We start from the raw sequence: 25,756 nt of genomic DNA, 5'->3' as shown, positions 1-25,756 counted from the left end.
AAAATGACTAACTTGCATCTAGCCCCTTTAAGTTGATTCAGTCATAGTTGCTGTCCCAGCTTTGATTAGTGTCCATTAGCATTAGCATGCTGCCGTTAGAATTAGCATACTGTTACTAGCTGCAGCATTTTGCGTGACGATTAAAATGCCGGGTTCTGTACTTCAAAATGACATGAGCATGTCCGAGTGGTGGGAGGACTCATTTTAAAGCCCTGACTTCGCTCTTTCCAATGCAAAACAACTCTTTCACTTTCGGTCCCGGAGATATAGGCTTTTTTCAGCACTGATCGGCTGATATTGTAATATCCCCAAATATCGGCAGGCCAATATATCAGTCGACCTCTAATAATAACACAACGTCTACTCTAGCACTAGTCGACTGTGCAATGAATTTGAGAACGCTGTGACCCGCAGTTGTTAAAGTCTATGCAGCAAACACTGTTTTGAAAGTGACTATCCCAAATGGACATGACATGATTTCTCAGTTGTTTGCACAAAAAGGCTGTAGCACTGTCTTCAGCTGTAAATGACCAACCCTGTAAGAACATAAAACCAGGCCACTGTGTCACGGAGCCACAATGAATGACTTGTCCCCTTTCTATGGCTCAGTTGTGATAAAACAGTCATTCATGTGTAACCATCCAAGAACAGTGCGCTTGTTGTCTGGTCTTAAAAAAAATGGGATAATAGCATCTTTTGTTGCCTTTTGTGCGGGAAAATCCAAAAATGGAGTCTGTTGCGGTGCATGAATCACTTGTTTGCAGACTTGTACTAAATGGATCAAGTTGAATGGGCCTGACTAAAGCATTTGTGAGTAATGGCAGTCGGTCAGTAGAGGGGGACAGAAGCTCCAAAATCCTCTCGAAACGGTCCGGTCACAGAGACGTGTTCATTAAGTGCAGTCTCTTTGTGGCAGACAGACACAATTATTCTGCACACTTCAGGAGCGAGGTGCGGAGCAGTGATTTTCTGCTCCGCTGCTCCAGAGTAATGGACTTAATTAAGCTGAGGCGGAGGTGAATGGAGGATTATGGCATATATGGATAAAACATCAGAGTTTCAGAGGAGAAAGAACGTTAAGCAACTTTTGGGACAAGATTGGAAAGAAAATGGTCCGGACTTTATCTTCAAAATTGGTTGAAAACGTGGCCAAACACCATTATGATGAATGACTGCTCTATTATACATGTGACTGAGGAAAAGAAATTATTCAGATTTTTTTGTGTGCTTTCATTTGCCGCAGTACAGCAATGTGTTGTTGAGCTAAACTACATAACTTTCTCTTGTAATTTCTTGGTTAGTAATTATCCTCTATCCCTGTATTAGATTTATGCACTTTGCTGAGAGAAATGGCTGTCAAAGTTATTCTTCCATATTGAGATTATTAAAAACAGAGATGTATGACTTGTACATTAATATTGGCAAACCTAAAAACTTCCAGACAAGAGCCAGTATTATAGTTATTATCCTGTTGGACATAGATTCAGAAAACTTTGAATCTGTCATTTATTTCTTCTCTGTGTGAAATTACACACAACAACAAATCAAGAAGCAAACGGTGCTGTTGAAAGTGGGATCACATCTGCCGTCCACTTTGAAAGAAAGCATGATTGAAAATATGAAGTCAGCGCGTATTTGCGCATCACATGCATGTGTTGACATTAGCATGTGCAAATGAGTAGGAGGCAGTGACTGCCTGCACCATTTAATCTGCCATCTGTTCACTGCCCAGATCGTCTTATTGTAAACACAGACACACGCTTTCACACAAAATTCACATTCAGTCAGCCTCCCACTGGAAGAGGCGGGGCAGACAGTTTACATTTTAATTGGTCTTTGTACTGATTTAAATATCAACAACTGCCTCCAGCACTAAAGCCAAGGGCACGTTTTGTATCACTCTGCATCTTTAACCAGCAAGAAACAGTAACATCCATAATAACAGGTTTCAATTTCAGGCTTTTAATGTCTGTTGTGCACTCCACAATAATATACCATTGCAGTTATTGTTCACATAAAAGCATCGAGTTAGATGCATTTTCCAGTGGTAGTGAGTATGGACTGATCAAAAAAGTCCTGCATGTTTTGGAAGAAGCATATTTTTCTTTAGGGACCACATATTGTTTTTCCCATTTGGGCAACTTATGACATGCTTAACTCCTCTGGGAGAATCATACAGTGGCTGCAGGTGAACGGGGTTAGCTTCTAATATTTTCCTCATTAATGCATTGCTAAGCAACGGCAGCTGGTTGCTTAGCAATGGCATCACTACATGTAGGGTGTGTTCAAAAGTCATGCTGTAGTCGAAGGAGGGGGATGGTGTATGTGACAGAGAGAGCCATAATTCCACTCCGCCGCCACTGGGACAAATGAGAGATTGTGCCGAGTCAGCTCATAAACATGCATGTGGTGTGGCTGAGACAACCACACTCATCAAACACACGTCAGGCTCCGCTCAGGGCTGATCAGGAGAGAAAAGCCTGCGCTGCGGCTGGAAATGGTCAGATTCTAGTGTCTGGATCATCCTGCTGTAGCTCACCATGCATGTTAAATAACTCTTAATGGTTTTGCGTCTTGGTCCAGCTGGTTAACTGCCTGGTGGACACCAGTTAGACTATAGCTCAGGCAATGTGAACATTTCAGCAGTTACGTCTTGAGCATGTTTATCAACCGCAGACCACAGTGGCTGTGATTGGCAAAATGACAAAAACATTTGGACTCCAATGTCACAGAGGGCGATCTTCTTTCTCTTTCTTTCTTCACACTTTAAATGCTACCAGCAAAAGAACTTCACTGGACAAGAAACGCTTCTATATACTTCTTTTCAAAGACAAATGTTGCATTTGGACACTATAATAATTTAGTCCTCTTGGAGAAAGTTCTGTGAGTATTTTTAGTGCTAGGGGACATCTGAGTGTCCAAAGGAAACTACGAAGACCCAAGGAGACAAACTCTGCACAGAAAAAGTCAAACCCAGAACCCAACAGCGTCAAACTTTGATTGTGTGAACCAGTGAAGCAACACGGGACTAAATATGCACCTACATGTCACATTTTTGGCCTCCCATTGAACCAACACTAGCACACAAAATTCTATTTTCCAGGCCTGTTTTTCCTCTCACCCCCTCTTCACCCTTTTAATATCAGGGTTCCGTTCAAATGTTCCACCAGTAGCTTCTTTATGAGGCTTTGCAATTGCTTTGGCCCGGAGCTGCTGAAGACAACTGTGAATGGTTTATACAAACAAGACTGGGATTAGTCCTTCCGCTCTCATAAAATACCAGCAGCACTTCAGGGAAAACAGCTTACATTGTGTACTTGTTGGTTTTTCGGTATGGCACTGTGCTGCTCTTTTCAAGTCCATAGTAAACAATACAAAGAGCCAATCCTCTGCAATTGAAGTAAAAAAAAGACAGAGCCTAATCTGACCATACACAAATTTATATTGGAAACGTTAACTAGAATTCTTCAATACCTACAAGATAGTTTACAATTACAAGTTCTGCCTGATTTGGTGGCTGTTGTATTTGGTCCAAAGAGCTTGCTTCACTGGGTTACCGACTACTTTCCCTCAGTATTTTACCCTGTTTCACCTTATGCTGCTACTCTCACTTGAGTGTCATTTTGGGAATGAAAAAGTGGCAAAATGCCAGCGTTTGGACCACATATGCATATGAGTGATCAGTGATGACAGAACTGTGTGTCCAAACCACTGGATAAGAGCCAGATCTTAGCTAAGCTCTTGTCCATCAAAGGCCGACTTGACTTTTTAGGATTATGGCCGGTCCAATGTACTCAGTAAGGCGAAAGCCCAGTCTTATAATGAAATATCAATATTTGTATTTAGTGGCGGGTGATATGCCAAAAACATTCATATCACGATATTCTTTCTGCTCCTTTGAAAGTTGACATTAAATCCTGGAGTGAGGGTTGCATTTGTTGCTGTTTAAGCTGAGTCTTGTCTTGTTGTCCAGGGACAGAAGATCCAAAATAACCTTATGGGTAATTCCGGCACACTAACATTTGTTTCTGAAGGTAAATTTTCCCTTTTAAATAGATAAGTAAAAGTAAGTATAATATTTTTTATATTCCAGAAGTGTCCAACCATGTTCCGAAACAGTCTGAAGATGCTCCTTGGAGGCCGGGGCCGCAAGAACACGACCAGTGGTGAGTACATAAACTTTATTTTCCCCATATTTTCCAAAGTTTTTACTTTTGAATTTTTTTTTGACGTAACGTGTACCATGTGTTTGTTAGGCGGCAGTAGCATCGAGTCTGACGGATCAGACGTACGGATAATGGAGGGATTCACTCGGTCACTGCCATCTTCTCCTCTTCTCAATCTACGGCTGCCCAAGAGACCAGGTATGAGGGCCATCCCGCCACAACACACACAGCGCCGTCAAGGGCCAGTGATGTACTTTAAATGTATGCGTGATTCTTAACTAAACATGTTGTTGGCTGTGGCTGCTGGCTCCTGTTTTATGAAGAGGGTTAGAACTGATGACCCCTGACCACTCGTCGGATCATGTGTGGAGAGAGAGAGAAAGAGAGACACACAAATGTAACCTAAGCCTATGGTAACTCCTGCTCTCCTCTGGAACTCCTCCTCTGCCTCCTCCCCAGGGTTGAGCTGACACACTTCTCCTAAACACTAACATGTGCAGTCTTTCCCTGGGTCTCCCCCATAGTTCTCTCTGTCAAAACACGAGCTTTTTTTGTGTGTGTAATGCTGTTGTGTTCTTGGGCAAGACACATGTCATGCACTTGGCCCCTTTGCATTGTCTGTAAGAGATAGCTAAAGCTTTTTGCTGCATTTGAAAGTTCACTCTTTACTGTGATTGGCTACACCAACCTGTCACTCACTCGGAGCCTGACGGAATTCACTTTTTTATTTTTCCAAAGTTTCAGTACAAACTATCGCTAAGCTATTAGGCTATCTGTCTTTTGTCAGGATTCTCCCTCTGCTGACCTCCTTTTGGTCCCCTCTTTCTCTGTAAACCTTTCCTCGAATGCCTCGACATGTAGCAGATTGCACAGGGTAGCTCCTCCCGTGGTCCGTCCCCCTCGCTGCATGTGTGCGTGTGCAGTGCAGTTGGGGTTGGAGGAGGGGACTTTTGATTTGCGGGGCAGTCAGACGAGGGAGGTCGCCTTTCAGCCCAGATATGGAGGTCCTGCTGTTGAGAGAAAAACTTTTTCAATCCTCTGGAATTGTTTTTTTCGTACTTCAAACCCACTTGGACGTCATCTTTTGGGCTTGATGACACTTTTAAAACATGCACACCAGTCTTTCTATTCTTTTGCAAGTTTTGAACTGGGGCTTACCTGAATGAAGAGGGATTTTTGGCTAACAGGAGCTACATCAACTGTATGCCGTGAGTTGTGGTCAGAGCTGCAGTAAATGGATTTGCCAGTGAGTTCAGAGCCATTTTAAATGCAGCAGTAACCAGTCTTTGGGAAGTTTCTTTGCTGTACTTCCCACTGTATCTAATCTTTCTGCTTTTGCTTTCTTTGGAGGCTTTTTTGTGCTTTATCACATTCCTGCCTCCCTAATCTACTCCCCTGATCCTTTGTACCTTCAAAAAGGAGGAGCTCTAGACCAAGGAGAAGAAAACAACGTTTGAACTGGTTGCTAGCAGAGTACAAATGTATGCAAAAGCATCCTGAAAACTTTGCATACTTTGTATCTGCCCCCCAAAAAACACTAACACTTGTCAGCTAATTTTCCAAAATGGACTGCACAGCAGCAATTTTAAAGACTTGCGCACGTTCAAGAGTGAAATTATGCCGACCAGACTGTTCATCATCGCGCCGTCTGCGGAGACGGGAAGAAAACTGCGGATGCTGCGAGGATGCGATGGCGGCGCACGTTGTCGGCCATGTTTGCTCTCTTCTTCAATGCCTGCTGTTCTACGTCTGCTGCTGTTTGTCACACGACGAGAGCCCAGATCTGCGACGGGACTGGCTAGAATGCACTAGCAATACATCTGTAAGAGGAGGAAGAGGAAGAACAGAGGAGGAAGGTGGGGCTTAGCAATTAACGCATTTTTTATCCTGGGTATAGAAGACTAAGTTAAGGTGTACTTTATTGTCCACGGAGACAAATTTGTCCTCTGCATTTGACCCATCCTTCGATGCCCCTGGGGCGACCCGTCAGGAGCAGTGGGCGACTGCAGTGCAGCGCCCGGGGACCCATCTCCACATATGGAGCCAGGCTGATGGTCAGAAAGAATCACCTGGCTGGAGGACCAACCTTTTGTAAACTATTAGAATCCTGTAGTTCTAACTCCAGTCACAAGGGGCCAGTAGCGAGGTTTGCTTGTCATGATGGAGGTCTGTGCTCACGGAGAGCGTTACTGAGCGCCTCCAGGTTTATAGCATAACTTATTATTATTTGAGCAAATATTGAATTGCATTTACTTGACTCTTTGAAAATTGAATGCATTAAAGCTGTTAACCAGTATTGTCAGTTCGATTAACTCCACACCGCCTCAACTGTCCAGCCCGGCACGGACACTGTGCTCCAGTAAGAGCTCCTTTGTTTTATGGTGTGACTTGCGCAGTTGTCACAGCATCAAATCAACCTGAGACCCGCCAATGAAAAAGCCATTTGTCTTGCCCGTCACATATCTGTGGCCTTGATACTACAGTCAATTTATTGCTTAGTATTGATCCATTTTTGTTGTAAGGTGTGTCCTTCCGAGTGACATGTGGCCCTTTAAAAAACCAAGAGGACATCGCCTTTGACCACATGAATCTCTAACTAGACAATAGACAATTCAGCTTTACAAATAAATTATACAATTAAACAGTGGAAAAATGTTGTACACCAATGTACTAATTCTCACGAGTATGTGCCGTGCTCCCAATGACCCTGAATGTTGTTTTTATGATTTCATACAGCACGTAGTTAACTCATGTTTGACTGCAAGGAACAGGAAGCATCAGAGCATCCATTAAATTATATTGAACAGAACTGAATAAGAAAGACTATCCATGATCTGCTTGGATGATCTGCTAGTTCACCCATACATGGTTTGTATATTAAGAACAACAACAAAGTTAGAATTTTGAAAGCCAATTCTCTCAAAGCCAAGAAACACGTTTTTATAGTGCCACAGTGCCGTGTAAAAAAGCTAAAACAAACAATGGGAACGAGTGATGGAATACAGCTAAAGAACCAAAATGGATGTCTGCTGTCTGTCTCTGATCCTTCCACTTGATCTGGGTCCGACTATAAACGGCCTGCACACCCTGTCATTGGCTGACCGCACGCCTGCATGTTTGGGAGCACATAGTTTCTCCCCTTCTTTTTGTCCGCCTGGTTTTTCACTGGGATGCTACTGCTCCGGCTCCGGGTCCAACAGTCAGCAGTTCATAGCTGTAATTACAGAGACACAGAATATGAGCTTTCATGCTGTGGCTGTGGCTTCTGCGTGCGCCAGCGTGTGTCTATACTTGGCATATTTAGGTCATGATTGTGAATATATTAATGCAGAGATCAATCAGACTGCCGCTCCACTGGGCTTCGCGTTAGTTACCGACCGCGTTCGCGTTTGTTCCACTTCTATCGGTTTGGCGTGATGATTTTGTTCCTGTTTTTCGACCCCCGCTGGATAGCTTTACTTTCACAGAATAGGAAGGTGGAGTTTTGAGTAACCATGGCAACTGATAAAAGGGCGTCATCTGAAGCTCGTGAGGAGTGAGGACGGAGGCAGAAATAGTTCAATCAAAGTTACGGTTCAAAGCTTTTTCTTCACAAGACATTTTTCTCAAGATGTCTGAACGCTGTGCTAAAAATGGGAAAACATCAAAGCAATTGCATCAAGTTTTTTGGTAAGGCGATGATTTTTACTGAATTACAACTTGAAGCATTGTTGTGACAATACTCATTTATGTAGGCCAGGGGTATGCAACGTCAGGCCCCATCCTCCATCATAGAACCTCTGGCCCTCAAGATGATTTTGACGAACGTTATTACACAAATCAGAGATCAAATGCTGGTTTAAGTACTGTAGAAATGTGAAAAATACTGTAAATCCCTTTAAAATTTCCATTTGGACCATATATGATGTACAACACTGGCATTTGTAGAAAGTGATGCCCTTGGTCTTCTGACGACGCAGAAAATCGTCCCTCCACTGAGCAAACCTGCCCACCCCAATGTGATTTAGTTTTAATGCCCATATTGTGTTTTGAACACCCTCTTATTCTAGTACTATTTAAAGCGACACCGTGTAACATTTCAGCTAATAGTTAGAATGAAATACAAGGATTTATTTAATTACAGATATTTTTTGTAGATATGTAAATGTGTTGTGTATGTTGTGAGCGCCTCTCCTCAGACCAGACTTTTCACTTTCCTGTGAGCGGATGCCTCCAGCTCGTCACCATGGAGATGTTGACTAAAGGCAGCTAAATATGAGGTTTAAATTGGTTAGGTCCTCATCCAAAATCACCTCTTCGATTACCCTCTGAATGTGGGACGATGCAAATGAGCAGATATGAACTATATGAGACGAGACACAATGTTACTTTTAAATAAACCTACAGAACAACCTGGGAGTGTGACTGAAAAATGGACAGACTGAGTTGAGATCCCGTCTGTCCATTTCTGTATTTTCAGACCTAAATACTTACATATACAGTATGTTCAAACTCCTCCTTTTTATATAGTATCTCTTCTGATTATTTCCAGGTGAGGAGGAGGAGCTGGGACCACCGCCCTCGGTCGATGAAGCAGCTGATGCGTTGATGACCAGGCTGGGCTTCTTACTGGGGGATAAGATTGTGGCTCGAGAGTCATTGCCTTCATCCCACCCTCAGGAGGATGAACAGGTGCTACAACACTACCTACACTTAAAAACACATTTACGCACAAGAGCTTTTTTGACGTCATTAAATACTATTTTGCTGCTATATTTAAATATGGTGTACCTAGTGATTAAAGCTGTAAAGCAGGCCATTGTGCTCCTCCTTGTACCTCGTTGTTATTCCGTATTGATTGATCACATCCACTGTCTGCTGCCTTTTCCCCAGAGGATGTCCCCGTCCTCCAGCCTGGCCAGCAGCGGCACCTCCCCCTGCTCCACGCTGCAGCCCCCTGCTGGTGGAGAGAGCAACAACAACAACAAGCATGCCCCTTCCAACTACGCCTCCATCACCTCGCCCTCCTCCACACTGGACAGCAGGGACAGTGGCATTATAGGTGACTAAAATGAAGCCGTAACACAAATTACAACACAAAGCGTTTACCGTGGACAGTATGAAGCAACATTTTTAAGGGATTTCGTAGATAAATCTGAAGTCTTTTTTCTCCCGTAGCCACATTGACCAGCTACTCCGCTGAGTCAGCTGTGGAGCGTGACGACGGCGGCAAGTACCACACCGATGGTTACCACGGCAGCAGCCTCAACCTCTGGCATCAGGCCGGGGGGCGGCAGGTGGTGGCCTCTACGTCCTCGTCCAGCATGATGGCACCAAGGGGCGGGAACAACGGCTTCCTGTACCGGACGGAAGACGGCATGTCCGCCTCCACCTACAGCCTCAACAAGCTCCACCCCGACCGGGCGCACGACTTCTCCCGCTCCTCTGGCTCCACCCACTCCATCCCGCTCTACCTCATGCCACGGCCCAACTCGGTGGCCGGTAAGAAGTGCCCTCTGTGTGTGTTTCCTGTTAGGAAGGAAAGCACATCACTCACTGTCACTCCAGCCGGCGCACGCTCCTTAGTTCATATCACAGGATTTACTGAGCTGCGGCTAACGCTCCGTCAGCAAGATCGCTTTAATTAAAGTGGGAAAGGTCTATGATTCACTTCTGATTTTCCATATATTTGGTGTAATTCAGCGCTTGTCAATGTGAAACTCATGCTGCGGGGAAGGAGCAAACTCTGTTGCCAAGTATCTCTATCTTTCATGTTTATTACTGAAAAGATTGAGCTTCTTGATTCCAGTGCCTTGTGAGGGTGAAATCAAGACCACTTCCTCGTTACCTGAATAATAGAGAATGGTGGAAAACAAATGATATCTGGTTTATAGGAAAAAACATAAAGCTAGTTGCAATCGCAGTGAGGGAGAGGAACACAGCATGCCCACTTCATCGCCTGTTGTTCTTTGCATATCGCATTTTATTGTGAAGTTATAATGCCACAATATTATTTTTTTTGCACAGAAGCTGAGTTGTTAACAGAAGGTTGCAAACGTTGTTACGTAAATCATTTTTTTGTTCCCCACTGGGCAGGGATTTTCAGATAATGACCAGCGGTTCCCTAAAATAGAGCAAACAAACAGAGCGAACAGACTTTTTTGTTGTTTTTGTGTAGTGTCATCTCTCAGCCATAAAACATGTATTACACTGTACAAGCAGGCTCTGGTCATATTTCACGTGTTAATGTGGCAGCTGTTTCTTTTAAGACATTGTAGAAATGGGTGAAACAGGCAGTTTTGCCCTTTTTATAGTCAGGCTGTTCCTATCTGTCAGTGATAAAACATTACGATTGTGTAATTAATTGTAAAATAATGAATAGACCTCATGCTTTAAGCCTTCAGGCCAAGAATCCTCTCTTTTAAAGGTCAAACTATCAACTTCACTGTACATTTTTACATCCATTTTACTGGATCTATGACTTGTACTCCATTAGCTATTAAACATAGCACAATCTAATTCAGCGAGGCAGACACTATATCATAAAATTGTCCGATATTTGCCCTTGGCTTAATGTTGCCCCTTCCCTCTTTTGTGTTGGCTCTTATAAAAGTAAAAACCCATGAGCCCTGTGTAGAGGAAGGAAGTGACATGTATGACGTTAGTTAGAATTCACACACGCACAGACAGGATACAAGGCACAGTAATCCCACTCTCAGCAAGAATGGATTTAGAGTGTGGAGGCAGACGTTGGTGAGTTTACTAAAAAATCGACAGCTTTGTTTTCAATTCCAATAGCCTGGCTTTTTCCACAGAGCAGGATTAGTAAGCAGTTAAACTGGGTTCGAAGTAAAGGGTTTTTGGGATGCCTACATTTTGGCAGAGCATATTGAGAGTATATACTTGATTATTTGAACTGAAGAGCCTTACTTTAATCTTTTTTCCTAGCTCTGAAGATATATTTTAGATAGCCAGTGTTTAGAAATGTTCTACTAATGTCTCCTGTATTGATAGCACAGTTAGCCACATAAACTCTCACTGGCCACAGACCTGAGGTGTCATGTCGTTGTAAAAGCTGTTGAGTACAAACATGTTAACAAACCCGCAGCGATCCAAGGAAGTGCTTCCAAACGTTGGTCCTTTTATAGCTTGTTAAATTTGTAAAGCATTGAAGCGGATAAAGCCTGTTTTAGCCCGCTTTGTTTACACGCCGCAAGGTCACAGCTAATAAAACTGGTCAGGTGTGGGCATAATGGAATCTACTGAAGCGTGTTAGGGTTTTTGACAATTGGCTAAAACCTTCATCCTATACCTATAGCCTCTGTTCAGAATAACCACTAATTCTTCTTTTTATATTAAAGGCATGAACTGCTTTCTAAAACGTTCCTAGTCTACCAGGTGAGAGTTGCTTTATGTGTAAATGTAGGGGCACCTTACAGCAAGAAGGTCTCGATTCTAGGGCTATAAAGGTCAAATCAATGGAAAAATCAAGAAAATAATGTCAATGATCAGCAGCCTCTATGTGATGTTATCTACCCACTGTTGCACACATATCCAGGCATTTTCAATCTTCTAAACGCGTTTTTGACGACATTATTCATTGTAATAGTGGTACTGGTTCACTTTTGACGAAAATGACTACAGATCCTATTGTTTTCCAGCCACTAGCACCGCCCACCTTGAAGACTTGGCGTATCTGGATGAGCAGCAGAGACATACCCCCTCTAGGTCCTCCCTCAGAATGCCCAGACAGACTTCTGGGAGTCGAAGTCAGCAGGACCACAGAGGTAAGCCGCTCACATGGATGTATTCTGGTGCTGAGCTACTCTAACATTCTGGACTCGTCTCCATAGTGCGCTTCACTCCATCCCTCAACCTCAAGCCCTTCCACTTCGAGATTCCCGGGCTGGCCGGCGACTGGTTGTTCACGGGGAGGGAGTGGCTCTTCCAGGAAGTCGACGCCTGTCTGCGCGGCGCCGATCCGGCAACGAGTCGCGGCGTGGTGATCGTCGGCAACATGGGCTTCGGCAAAACCGCCATCATCTCGCGGCTCGTGGCGCTCAGTTGTCACGGGAACCGCATGTGGCCGACCGCCGCTGGTAACCACAGTGCTCCAAAACGTGAGTGGGAGGCGCTGTGTCTGTGTAACCTATACGCTCAATGTTGACTGTAATGTGACTTTTGAATAATGTGACTTCAGATGCCGAAAGTGCGCAATTTTCCCACAATTCAATGGGAAGGGGGGAAGGAGTGGAAGAAGGGCGAGAGGAGAGCTGCCCAGGGACTCCGGAGCTGAGGAGGAGACAAGAGGAGGCTTTGAGGAGGCTGGCAGGACAGGTAGGATCCCAGCTCCACCAAAGTCAACACTCTGTAATGAGGCCTATAAGGTATAAGACAAATGTTTGCTGAAGTAGGTGGATGATGTCAGTATTGTGTGAGAAACTTGTGTTGAATAAGATCACAGGTTTGGGCTTATACAATGGGGTGGGGTGCCTAGGTTAATTTCGATCTTCCTTTTGGGTAGAACTAAGAATTGATTCAATTAAATTCTAACAATTTTTTGGAGGAAAACATAGCACCATCTGGGTAAAAAGTTAATGAGGCAAATTACTTCTAGAAATGGATAATGATCTGAAACACACCTCAAAATCCACGATGGATGACATCAAGAGGTGCAGTCTGAATGTTTTGTCCTGGCCTTCACAGTCTCCTGATAGAAATCTTAGTTCTTAGTTCTTTACCAAGTCTTGCCATATTGTGGGGAATACATGGACTTAAAATATTAAAATTAAACCAGATTTAAATTTTTATGTTATGGGAATTTCTCATCACTTCATCGTCCCATTACTTTGCTAATTGTTCACATTCATAGAAAGTTTTTGGGTGTCAAAACTTTCACACTATGCTGCATTCCGGAGTGGAGTGACTATCTTGGTAATGGAGATAATGTTTCTTTCACTATGTGTAGCATGTCAGGATAATGCCCGACGAGTCGTCCATTATCAGAAATAACACAACGACGTGGAGGCGTGAACCGGTTGCTCCATCTACTCCACGGTAGCAACTGTCTGGATGACGCTAAGTCCAGTTATTTCTGATAATGGACACCATGGGGTGCATTATCCCACTTATGCCATGGTCCCACAAACAGAAACTGTTCATTAGGGGCCTAAATAACCTACACCCTCAAACCAATCAGAATCGAGTATTCACCCAGACCATGGTATAAGCTAAAATAATGTATATAATGTGTGGCAAAGTCACTTAATAACCTGGTTTTCTTCTGGATATGATCTTATATAGTTACATAGTCTAAGACTGTATATAAATGCGCTTCCATGCATCTGTCCGTCACACAGTTGTTTCCCTGGCTTGTGTGCAGGTGGTCTCCTATCACTTCTGTCAGGCCGACCACTGTTACACCTGCCTGGTCCCCGAGTTCGTCCACAACATGGCCGCCATGCTCAGCTCCAGCCCTCAGCTGTCTTCATACCGGGAGCTGCTGCACCAGTCTCCACAGCTCCAGAGTATGCTCAGTCTGCGCTCCTGCATTCAAGACCCAAACGCTGCTCTACTGAAGGGAATACTGGAGCCACTTGACCTACTTTACAGAGGTACATGCTCAACCAAATCATTAGATGTAGATGCATGTTTACTGTATGTTCAAGTTATGATGGTAAACCTGAGGTGTTTCTTCCTAGAGAGGAAGATCCAAACCGAGCGCACAGGGCTGATTGTCCTGATTGATGGGTTAAACGAAGCAGAGTTTCACCGTCCGGACTACGGCGACACTCTGACTTCCTTCCTCATCCGGCACATTCCCAAGTTCCCTCCTTGGCTAAAGGTCATCACTACTGTGCGCACTGCACAACAGGTACATACTGCCACAGTCTTGTATTGAAAGATGTCTGTCATTTCAGTGTTTTCATCAAGTAAATGCTGTTATTTTTATGTAGGAAATCACACACTCCTTGCCGTTCCACCGTGTGTCCCTGGACAGGATGGAGGAGAACAGTGCCATCGAGCAGGACCTGCAGGTAACATGGATGCCGTCTGTCTGATCATTACACCTTTACCTGCTGCTGATATAGGCCTCTCCACAGGGCTACCTGACGCAGCGTATCCATGGCAGTGCAGAGATACAGAGTAATGTGTCCCTGAGTAATGGTCGTCTGGACAACATGGCTGTGGCCAAGCTGATCAGCCACCTCAAGAGCCTGAGCCGAGGCTCCTACCTGTACCTCAAACTGACTCTGGACCTGATCGAAGGGGGCTACCTGGTGCTCAAGAGCTCCAGCTTCAAGGTGAGGACGGCTCTGGGAGAAACAGACCAACCAGAGTCCTGTCAAATAGAACAAATGAGCTTGTCAGATAAAACACACTCAAGTATTTTACAATTTTAATTATAATGCATTTCCATAGCTTTTGAAATTTTGTCCATTTAGGCTATTCATTCTTTTCTTAATTGGTTTGCCTCTACACAGTCTCACCAACACAAACTAGATCTGTCTCTGCCAACTAAGCCATTGCCAACTGTAAATCAAACTGTTATATTGTGCTCAGTGTGAATATAAGCTTAATTTAATATTTACTCCTAATGTTTAACATCAGTTTAATCATATTCATAATTTACATACTGATTGTACTGTACTGACTCATTCTGCAGGTGGTTCCCGTGAGCCTGGCCGAAGTTTATCTGCTGCAACTGAACATCAGATTCCCCACCCAGTCGTCTTTCCAGAGAGTTCTGCCTCTGCTCAACGTCACCGTCGCCTCCCTCCACCCTCTGACGGACCAGCAGGTACCGCACTCTGCCTTCAATGACCTTTGCAAAAAGTAATGTTTGTAATATTAAAGTGTGGCTTCTGCCTCGGCTGTTGCAGTTGTTTGAGGCGGTGAATGCGAGCGCGGTGGATGGGGGGACACTGCCCTGGGCAGAGTTTGCTCAGAGGCTGGAGCAACTCTCTCCCTTCTTGTTGTGGAGGAGTGATGGGAGCAGGATGCTGAAGCACGCGTCCTTCAGAGAGTGGTTGGTGTGGAGAGAGGAGGGGCAGGATGACCGCTTCCTCTGTGACCCCAGGTACACAACAACACAGGGACTATCGTAGCAGAACTCTTCAATAAAAATGCAATACAATTTTACTGATTTGTGTCAACTTGGCCCTCAAGAGTAATGTAGCAAGTGTGTGAAAGAATTGTGTTGTATGCAGTTGTTAATGTAGTGTGTTCATTGTTGTGGTCATGCTCAGGAGCGGCCACACTCTGCTGGCCTTTTGGCTGTGCAGGCAAGATGGCAAACTGAACCGTCAGCAGACTCTGGAGCTGGGCCACCACATCCTAAAGGCCCACATCTATAAGGTTCACAGACACAAGCTCACAGCCATATATCCACGCTGCCTCACACCTGCCATAACTGTGGCCATTATTCCTCCCCAGGGACTTAGCAAGAAACTCAGGGTCTCCTCCTCAGTACTCCAGGGGCTGTGGCTCTCCTACAGCACTGGCAGTCTGAGCCCGGCTTTGTCTTCACTTCGAAACCTCTACACGCCTAACATTAAGGTAATGTTTTTATTAAAACCAGAGAGCACATGGTCACAGGGAAGAGCTTCATCTCTATAATGTCGGTGTTACTCTGCGCAGGTTAGCCGCCTCCTTATCATAGCAGGGGCAGACGTGGACTACCGCACGGATGTCCTCAACAACGCCCCTTTGTTGTGTGTGCATGCTCATCTGGGACACAAGGACGCCGTCTCCCTGCTGCTGGACCACGGAGTTCAGGTAGTCAATACAAAACCTGGTTGATTCCATCGTTGTTTATGAAAGGTCTATAAATACATTTGCTTTTCTAATATTCACGGCATATGACTAACATTCCGTCTTCCCTTCCCTGTTGTCAGGTGGATGCTCAGTCTAACGATGGTCTAACGCCACTGGGTTTTGCTGCAGCGGCTGGACATTTGGATATTGTGACCATGCTGAGCCAGCACCGAGCCAAGGTAACTCTTTTCTGCTTACCATGGATTTGTCTCACACAACCTTTGTGTAGCCACGCCCATTCCTTAACCAGACTGCACAGGCCTAGGTGCAAGTCGAGGAGTAATTAAACATGCCTTTTAGTCGGACTGGGAAAATTAGCACGTTAAAGCATTGGGTTAAAAAAATGCGAAAGTGAGAAACTCTCCGGCCATGTTATGACATCACATTCATAATCCCTAGTAATTTTGTGAGTAATCATGATTAACTGCGATTATTTACTGCCAGATTTGTGATACATTTTTTTGTCAGATTGAAAATAGCTGTACTGAAAGCTCTGAAAGCCGGTGCAACATTTCAAGCCCAGTCTTTATGAGTGGAGCTAATTATAGTGGAGAATAAAAAAACCTGTGAATGAATTTATCTGGACTAGATTTCTTTTCCCCATTAAAGTTACTTATACTTACAATTCCTTTTCTGGAAATGATTTATATTCCTGGTGGATGCACACAACTGCACTCCGCTTACACCAGAATCAGTTCACATTTGCCCCATCTTACTCTTTGTTCTCTCTTTATGAGGGCTGATCATTGAGGGATGATTTTGCAGTGCCCGCACCCTAAAATTATGCTGATTGATAAATTTAAGGGGCTAGATGCAAGTTTGCCATTTTATACTCACTACTGCCACCTCAGGTCATACGTGTAACTGCAAATTCTACATTAAAGGGGCTATATCATGCTATTTTAGCCATTCCAAAGTTAAGTATAGGCATTTATATGATATATTGTACCTCTACCATTATGGAGCACTCATTTTTGTGATAAATATAAGTGTTTTCTGGAGGTATTTTTCAAACCCGGAAGACACAACGCTTCGATTCAGTTAACTCCGCCCCCTCTCTCCGCGCATACAACTTTACCGAAATATAAATAAACAGCAAGAAGTGAAATTGCTTCACGATGCAGTTATACGGAGTTGACATCTGCAACACAGCTTCATAAATGGCTAACACACAAGCTAATATGCTAACACACAAGCTAACCCGCGTTTGGATTGACTCACCCTCTGCTCCATCGCTGTTTACATTATGGAACTCGCGTTGGTTATAAAAGTTAATCCACTTTGATTCTGGCGAAGGTTCCCCAAACATCCATCAGTGACAATCACAGAAAAACAATATTTTGGTGATAGTCGCTGAATCCCGGAGAAAAAAACAGCTGAGTGGCCTCTTCTTGAAAAAGGCTGAATAAACTCCTCGTCCTTGTAGCCAAACGCGCTTCTTTTTCTCCGTCCGTGACATTATCGTTAGTTAAGAATAAAAAACAGGTGTCCAGAGTACTAGGTAACGAGCTCCGTCTTCACAGCTGCAGCGCAAACATGACTGATCTGTTCAGACACACTGGCTGTTTCCCAATTGCCAGGATCCTCGGCGTCTCGACCACTTCGGACGTCATTCGCGTCATCACGGCGCCGCCAAGTGGTGTTCCATTTCACCTGGACCACTCGCCCCCTCGCAGCTCGATTCCTCCGTTTGGCTCATTTACGAAGGATACAGCTGTGGATCCTCCGCTGCCTCGGAGAGCTGAAATTACCCATGATGCACTGCAACATAGTTTCTTTTTTCTTTTCTCGCAAAACTTTATTAGTTTGAACTCACTTTAAAAAAAGTTTTGTTCCACATAAACAGTTTCCTGGCCTCTGTTATTCATAAAACAGTTGTTTTAATGAGCATAGATTGACACGTGACCTGACGCAGCCGCTCGCTCCGGAGGCCGTTCCATTTGAGCTCAAAGGCGGCGGGGAGAGGACACTCCGCTCCGTTTTGGAGGAGCCGCCACCGAGGACGTCAACGAAGTGGCCAAACGGAGGACGGATCCTCGCAATTGAGAAACAGCCGATGTGTTTGTTTTGGCCACAGCTGACCTGGAAGCACTTCGGGCACATCCTTTTTTTTTCTTTTTTTTTCTTTTTTTTTTTTTTTGTTCATTTTTTACTCTTTGTTTCTCTCTTACGACAGAAATAATGAAAAAGCTGTTTTACAAATTAAAATCAGGCCGTAAGCATAGAATTAACACATTACATTACAGACGTCGAGCACTTCCGTTCCGCTGTTACGACACAACTGAACACTCAGTCGTTCACGAGGAGAGGGAGGAGCAGCTGCTCAGAGAGCAGGATTCAGGAGGATTACTGAGAGCTGCGTGAATGAAGCCACAAACCACTTTGGGGGTGTTTTTAATAAGGAAATAGCATAACAACATGGCTAAAGGCTCCAAAAAGTCGATTTTGCATGATATAGGACCTTTAAGCTCGTGCATGACGGCAATTTGGACCCGAAGCAATACGTTTTTGAGTGACAGTGCAGGATTTTAAGGGCAGTTGTGGTGAACAGGTCTGGGCTCATTCTACACCTTAGGACATGGCTGTAACATGTAGGGGGAGAAAAATACATAGTTTTAACATTTTTAAACCCCGTATAGTCCCTTTAAGTTAAGATCCAGTTTATTCCTGGTTCAATCTTGTTTAGGCATAATACTGTATTTGATAACTATTAGTGGTGGCTGCACTTGCACAGCGTCCTATGACTAATCAGAGCCCCGTTGCTGTCTCTCAGGTGGGCCATGTGGACAGCTCAGGCCGGTGTGTGCTGGTGCTCGCAGCGCAGCGTGGACGTCTGGATGTGCTGCACTTTCTGCTCAAATCAGCCGACTGGAACTGCACCACCTGCTGCGGCCAGCGGGGGGCGAGCCGAGGCCAGGCCCTACAACAGGCTCTGATCGCAGGGGCCAGCATGGGACACGCTGAGGTGCACAGTCGAAAAAGCAGCGGGGAAATGTGTGGTAAAGCAGTATATGCCAGTGTGTTCTAACGGAGGCCTCTTTGTAGATTGTGTCTTTCCTGCTGGATCTGCCTGAAGAAGATGAGGACAGGCCAGAGATCAACACGTGCGACAGTCTGTGGGGAGAGACAGGTATAGTGTAAATGGAAGAGAGAATTTAAAGCAGTAATTTTTAACCTCTTAACCCACGGATGACCAATCACATTTTCTCCAGTTCCTCCTTTACCAAATCTAAAAGCTTCTTGAAAACAGTGTCAAAAGGTCATGGAAAACTTGACAAAAATGTGTGACGAAAACACAAAAAAGCTACATGGCAACAATGCGAAGAAAAAGATCCTTCTAGATAGCTTTCAAATGAGGCATTACACTGGCCTATAGGCTGTAAATCTTTAGATTTGGGTAAAGTGGAACTGCAGAAAAAGCACTTGGTTAAGGCGGGGGTAACAAAAATCGTTACTGGGACCTTTTTGAGTCTAAAGTGCTTTGTATTTTCTTTAGCACTGACAGCAGCAGCGGGCAGTGGCAGACTGGCAGTGTGCAGACTGCTGCTGGACCAGGGGGCTGCTGTGGAGAAAAGCAACAAACGAGGGGCTGCTGCGCTGTTCAGCAGTGTGAGACGAGGCCACTGGCAGGTGAGGCAGAATGCATTTTAGCATGTAAGGATTGTTTTGGTGAGTGTGTAGACAGGACACACTGTCTTTCTGGTCCAGGTGGTGGAGCTGCTACTGAGCTGTGGAGCAGAGGTCAACATGGTGGACCAACAGGGACGCACCGCGCTCATGACCGCCTCCTCCGAGGGGCACATGTCCTCCGCACAGCTGCTGCTCGATCACGGTACACTTCTGAGTGCAATGTCTTGCACCCCATCGTCCGTTTCTACCTAATAAATGTTACAATTACTTACAATGACGTGTGCAGGTGCGTCTCTGGACCTCTGTGACAGGGAGGGTCTCACGGCCCTGAGCTGGGCGTGCCTTAAAGGTCATTTGCCGTTGGTCAGAGAGCTGGTGGACAGAGGAGCAGACACCGCGCACGCCGACCGCAGTGAGCGCACCCCTCTGGACCTGGCGGCTTTCTGCGGGGATCCTGAAGTGGTGTGTGCAGCACATTTAAAAACATGCTCATTCCCTTTGTCTGGTTGTATGGGCAAACCTGCTTAGTCATAGACCATTTTAGTTTCTGCTTGCCTTGAAAAATATAGTACAGCACATTTTTACTTAACCCTCAAAACATAAAAGGTGATCATAAACCAGATCAAGCATGTGCTGTTTACATGCATGTGCTGCCATCTGCTGGCGGATAGGAGATCTTACATTTCATGCACAGAAAACGTTCACAGTGATACTAGCCTGATTGATGAGTAGTAGCTGCAGTAGAATAATCATATTTAGCATCTAACATTATTATCATCCGTTCCAGGTGCAGTACTTGGTGGATCACGGTGCATCGGTGGAACATGTGGACAGCAGCGGGATGCGTCCTCTGGACAGAGCTGTCGGCTGCAGAAACACTTCAGCAGTGATTGCTTTGCTCAAGAAAGGCGCACAAATAGGTGCTAAATCAACAGACTAACAATATATGATTTGGATACTTTCTTGAATTTGTCTCCCTGTACTACCCTGTACTTCTGTCTTTGTGTAGGACCTGCCACCTGGGCCATGGCCACATCGAAGCCTGATATTTTGATGGTTCTGCTGAGTAAACTGATACAAGAAGGCGACCGACTGTACAAAGTAAAGCAGCGAGCTTCTCGCAAAAGTTATCCCCTCAGTTTACCATTGCGGTCTCTGATCAAGGTGTATTTTCAGCAAGGGAACGTGCAGGAGGCTGTTGTCTCGTACCAGTCAGCTCTGCAGAAGTTCCCGGGTGACGAGTTGAAGACTTTTCGACAGCTCAGAGTTTCCGTTCTGCTCAACCTCTCTCGCTGTCGCCGCAAAATGAACGTAAGGCTTGTTTTTTAGAGTTTATATTTGCATTACGGGAAGATGATACAAAATAGATTTTCTTTACCAGACAAATAGACTGAAAGCTGAATTAAGCTGTTGCAGTAAACGATAACTCCTTGAGTCAGATGGGTTCGGGTTATCTTGTAGTTTTGATGTATTGGTGAAAACCGTAAAATCAAAGTGAACAGAAAAGTATTAGCACACAGCCATACAGTATCTAGACAAAAGTTATTGTAATTCAGATTAGGTGATTATATACATTAAATCCAATGAATAGGGCAATAACTCCTGTTCCACCTCTTAAGCATTGCTAATATCTCCACCGCAAAGTACATATTTACCATTGCTGATTAATTTGTCTTCTGCTTGCTTCAGGATTTCAGCCTGGCTGAGGAATTTGCCACTAAAGCACTGGATCTAAAAGCCAAATCTTATGAAGCTTTCTACGCCAGAGCCCGGGCCAAGCGCAGCCGCAGGTAACTATGGCAACATGAAGCACAAATAAAACCCTGAATTGTCAGTAAAAAAAAAAGTCCACTGTGCTTTTTGCGTTATGCACATGTTTCTGAATAATCTGTTACCTTAAAAGGACATGATCAAAGTGCTGCTTTTAGGCTGTGGTTCCCAACCTGGAAGGAAGCCTTGTCAGAGGGTCACATGATTACTTGAGAAATTAAATGGGAAAACAATATCATATGATTGGGAAAGGAGAACGTGCAGAAGCCCCCCAAAGTATGTTAATGTTGTATTTAGATGGTTATGAGCCTTTACTTTTAATGTATTTTTGGACTGGGGTCTCAGCTTGTCTCTCTCCTGTCTTGAGGTAACCACTGCTTTAAGGCAACTTCGTATTACACAGTGTATAATATTTGTAACAAGGTTACAATCGCCTTTTGATCATGTGCCATTTGTCTTTATCTCATCATTTCTTTTCTGTCTACACTCAGGCTGTACCACGCCGCGCTGGAGGACCTGTTAGAGGCCAGCCGCTTGTGTCCATCCAACCGCGAGATCCAGAGACTGCTGTCCCGGGTAAAAGAGGAGTGTCGCCAGGCTGCCCAGCAACAGGACCCCTCTGCTGTCCCACCACAGCACATTTATCAGCAGCACGTGTCCAGAGATGAGGACGACGAAGACACAGAACACATTGAAGCGGTGGTGCAAAGCCTGAACAGCCACAGCAGCCCTCAAGGCCCTTCTCCGAACTCGTTATCTCCAACTCATATGTACCACCATGTCTCGAGCCCCGCCCACTCACCTTCCTCCCCGAGCCACGCCCGGCACTTTAGCCCCGCCTCCTCCCCGGTCCACCAGCAAAGAGTCAGCCCCATGTCGGAAAGCCTGCCCCAGTCGATGTTAGCGATGCACCACCCGGAACAGCATCTGCAGAGCCAGAGATCGTTCCAGAAGCAAAACACAGTCCAAGGCCAATGGCTCCAACCGGCCAAGGCTCAAATAGTCCGAACGAGCCAGCCAACCTCTGCGGCCCACTCCAATATGGTGTTCGGGGGCTCTGCCTATTCCCAGTTTGCCCATTTGCCCAAGGAATTAGCCGAGCTTGGTGAAGGATTTCAACTCCAGCCTGGTTTGTCTTACCAAGATGAGGTGGATTGCCAGCCCAGGCCCACAACAGCGTACGGAAGAGGGATGAATCGCTACAGCCAAGGTAGCCAGTTCAGTCGAAACCAATCCAAAGCTGCGTATTACCCAATGGAAGTGACGGAAACGTCAAACGTGTGTCCGCCTGATTCTTACAATGATTACCAGTACCATTCCCAAGGGGGGCTACGACGGCCACTCAGCGCGCACCCAACCTCCTCCTCTTCCGCCGCTTCAAACAGGCCACTGATCCACTCTCAAAGCGTCAATGTGCGCAGTCTCGCGGGGCAACTGCCTCCGCCAAATTTATCCACTTTCCGGACTTCAGCCTCAGCCCAGCATGTGGATTTACCACCAGACCCGCCTGCTTTCACAGGAAGCTACCACGATGATCTGTTTTTAGGCTCGAACCCTCAGTCCGATCTGGGGATTATAGGAGGTGGTACTTATCCCGGGGAGGCGGGGCGTACGTCGTCGAGGAACACTCCTTTTATGGGCATTTCGGACAAGAATGCAAGGGTACAACCGCAATACCAGCAACAAACCCCACCCTCTTCCTCATGTGTGAGTCCATCACGCTCCTGGGCCGTCTCCTCCGTGGACACTGTGGTCACGTCCCCCAGCAAAGCTCCTCCCACTCAGCCATACCCCTCGTCTATTGCATACCATAACCGTAGTAATAACAATGCGCACAACGGCCATTATTACAACAACCAAAATGACTACTACGAAGTTACGCCTGGAAAAGTTGAAAGCTCAGTCCAAATAGTCAGTCAGAATCCGTCGTACGTTGATGTGAGGCTCGCCCGCACTATGCCAGTGATACACAGCTGCTCGGATAGGCCCGCTGAGCGGAAAATGGGCCCTACCTCTCCTGTCAAACCAAAAAGACCCTTTGTGGAGTCCAATGTATAGAAAGCTACAGCTATAATATAACTTTGTGAAGGAAAGGAACACGGTCTGGCAAAAGTTACAAGTTCATGCAACGTGCTGAAGAAATGGCACGCGAGTCTGAAGGAAAGATGCAATAATTGTGGAGTCTCTCTTGACATTTTTGTGACAAGTTGTGGGACAAAAAGGGCGAAAAACAGAGGTTTTTAATTTTGTTGGAAGTTGGAGCACAGTTGGGTTTGCCATGATGTTAATTTGTGAAAAGTCTTCTCAGAAAACGTGGGACTCCTACCACCAAAGTGCAGCCATTTTAGTTTTTGGAAACAAAATGTACACATTGTCTGGGTGCTTACAACGACTCATTATGCTTTCAGCCACTCAAAGAATTGAAATTGTTAACCTTGGAGAATGGCACAGTACATAGTATGACAAAGCACAATGGGTCACTATGGAGGAAGATGGAAATAACATCTGCTACCTTCTGATATAGAGCTTTGTTAAGACATACACATTTTAATAAATGAAATGCTTTATGTCATAAAGCATTAAAAACGTGGACTAACATTGCGTGGCGTTGCGAGCCATAGTCTATAGTCCCAAGCCATAATGTTTGAGGACAATGGAGTTGTTGAATAAAGCACTGACTTATGTATATACAAGAAAAATAAGTGTTATTTATCTTTTTAAGTTATGTATTTGACTGTACAATACAATTTCTTATAATGTAATGTATATTATCTTTCTTTCCTTTTTTCTTTCTTTCTTTGTGTGTGTGTCCTTTTTTTTCTCAACAGTACCCAAAACAGACAATATTCAAAGATCATTCATTACCTGCTTCTGTCCAAAAGCCTTTTAGAAATGTTGCACTTCAGGTTTTTTTTACACTACAACCTTTTTCTACGTTGCTGCGCTAATTTTATGCAAAACACAACAGTTCGCTAAACCACGCCTTTTACATGTGTTGCCATAGAGACCGTGCAAATTCACTTCACTCCCCCGGAGGACTGTTTCTACATGCTCCGCACAGATGCCTGCTTTTGTAATTTTATATTTATTTGTTTTGTTTTTTTTGTCTTTATACATGAACGCTAAGAGTTCTTTTGTCGCGGTACAAACGTCCACTGCCCTCTGCGGATGAAGTTGCGAGGAGGCATCGAGTTGTGACCAGTTATGCTGTTGCAAAGGCCATTGCTAAGACACATTGTTAGCATGTTGGATGTTCCAAGACTTGTTGAAAAAAAAAAAAAAAGATTAAAAAGTGACTTCAGCTTATAAAAAATGTGTTGGAGTGAAATTTTTGTCTTTTGTTTTACAGGTATGAGGAGCAAAAACCTGTCATTGTCAGAAAAAGACGCTAATAATCTTAAAGTCAGGGTAAAATTTCAAACCAGTAGATTATTACTTGTTAGAATCTGACTGGGCCAAAAGATTAGTCAGCGCGATTGCAGAAAGAATCGCATGTTTTTGAGCAACAAATGCAATATATTTTTTTAACACAATGCTGCTTTATTGGGATTTGACATAATGAAAGCGACCAACAACTGAACATATGTTTTTTCTGAATAAAAAGGCTATATTATTACACAAATAAATACAAATAAAGCCAAAGACATTGAACAACTCTGATGCAGAGGCCTCATACAGTGAATTGCATGAACGTCAGTAAACTATAATTACATGTATGCAAACTGGGGATGTATTCTTGACACAGGCACAAACAGGCTCAGAAACAACAAAGCAGAGTCTGGTTTCCTTTTGAAATGCCAACAAGTGTGTGCTTGCGTTTACAAATAAAAACAAGCTGCGTTACATTTCACCATATAAATTTCCCATCTCTGTGGATATGTTGTTGCGTAACTTCACTCCTCGTAGTCAAATATTAGGTTAGAACACATTAGGTCCTCTAGGTTTATTTTATCACACACAGCAACACATTTTTGAGTTTTGAATCAGTTGAGTTGCTTTTGTGACAAAGCAACATTAACCTGGAATGTTCCGCAGTGTGGCTTTAAGTCATAAATAATGGTAAATTTTGCGATATTTATGCACTGTTGACAATAGTGGTGTGGTAGGAGACTAGAGAGGCACTGAGGTATCAACTTCAACAGCAACCAACAAATTAAAACATGAATACATTTACATCAAATATACATTTATAAAAGCCTTTTCATAGCATGAATACATGATTAACTTAACTGGAGAATAATTCAGGTATACTATATTATAGTAGCAGTCTGTTCCAAAAATACTAAAAATATCAAACAATAGTGATTCATTCTGATTTGACATTCAACAGTTTTCTCAGTTATGATAGGAGCACATGATTTTACACTAGACTAAAAAGTTAACAGCAGCTTCAT

At 44.3% G+C, this 25,756-nt stretch overlaps 1 protein-coding gene across 1 annotated transcript; it reads left to right on the top strand.

Moving 5' to 3' along the window:
* The first annotated feature begins 4,090 nt into the window (after positions 1 to 4,090).
* Positions 4,091 to 24,660, top strand: tanc2a (tetratricopeptide repeat, ankyrin repeat and coiled-coil containing 2a). The gene is made up of 28 exons (XM_079565203.1): positions 4,091 to 4,166; positions 4,257 to 4,364; positions 8,698 to 8,837; positions 9,039 to 9,207; positions 9,324 to 9,647; positions 11,807 to 11,932; positions 11,999 to 12,265; positions 12,346 to 12,482; positions 13,528 to 13,759; positions 13,847 to 14,019; positions 14,102 to 14,182; positions 14,249 to 14,449; positions 14,812 to 14,946; positions 15,029 to 15,225; positions 15,395 to 15,503; positions 15,582 to 15,704; positions 15,786 to 15,923; positions 16,043 to 16,141; positions 18,736 to 18,927; positions 19,008 to 19,092; positions 19,459 to 19,592; positions 19,671 to 19,794; positions 19,879 to 20,054; positions 20,380 to 20,512; positions 20,602 to 20,693; positions 20,769 to 20,903; positions 21,282 to 21,382; positions 21,854 to 24,660. Exons 1-28 carry the CDS (start codon positions 4,106 to 4,108, stop codon positions 23,418 to 23,420), a joined length of 5,559 nt encoding a protein of 1,852 aa, XP_079421329.1. The 5' UTR covers positions 4,091 to 4,105; the 3' UTR covers positions 23,421 to 24,660.
* The last annotated feature ends 1,096 nt before the right edge of the window (positions 24,661 to 25,756 follow it).

The sequence above is a fragment of the Gobius niger genome, assembly GCF_951799975.1.
Source record: "Gobius niger genome assembly, chromosome: 10".
Classification (NCBI taxonomy): Eukaryota; Metazoa; Chordata; class Actinopteri; order Gobiiformes; family Gobiidae; genus Gobius; species Gobius niger.
This window is presented reverse-complemented; position numbering and strand designations above follow the sequence as displayed.

Bases quoted from the DNA above. Each gene is read 5' to 3' on its own strand.
- tanc2a (XM_079565203.1), top strand. From the start codon at position 4,106: ATGTTCCGAAACAGTCTGAAGATGCTCCTTGGAGGCCGGGGCCGCAAG. The intron at 15,705-15,785 runs GTAATGTTTTTA...TACTCTGCGCAG, and splicing joins TCTACACGCCTAACATTAAG to GTTAGCCGCCTCCTTATCAT. The intron at 18,928-19,007 runs GTGCACAGTCGA...GCCTCTTTGTAG, and splicing joins CCAGCATGGGACACGCTGAG to ATTGTGTCTTTCCTGCTGGA.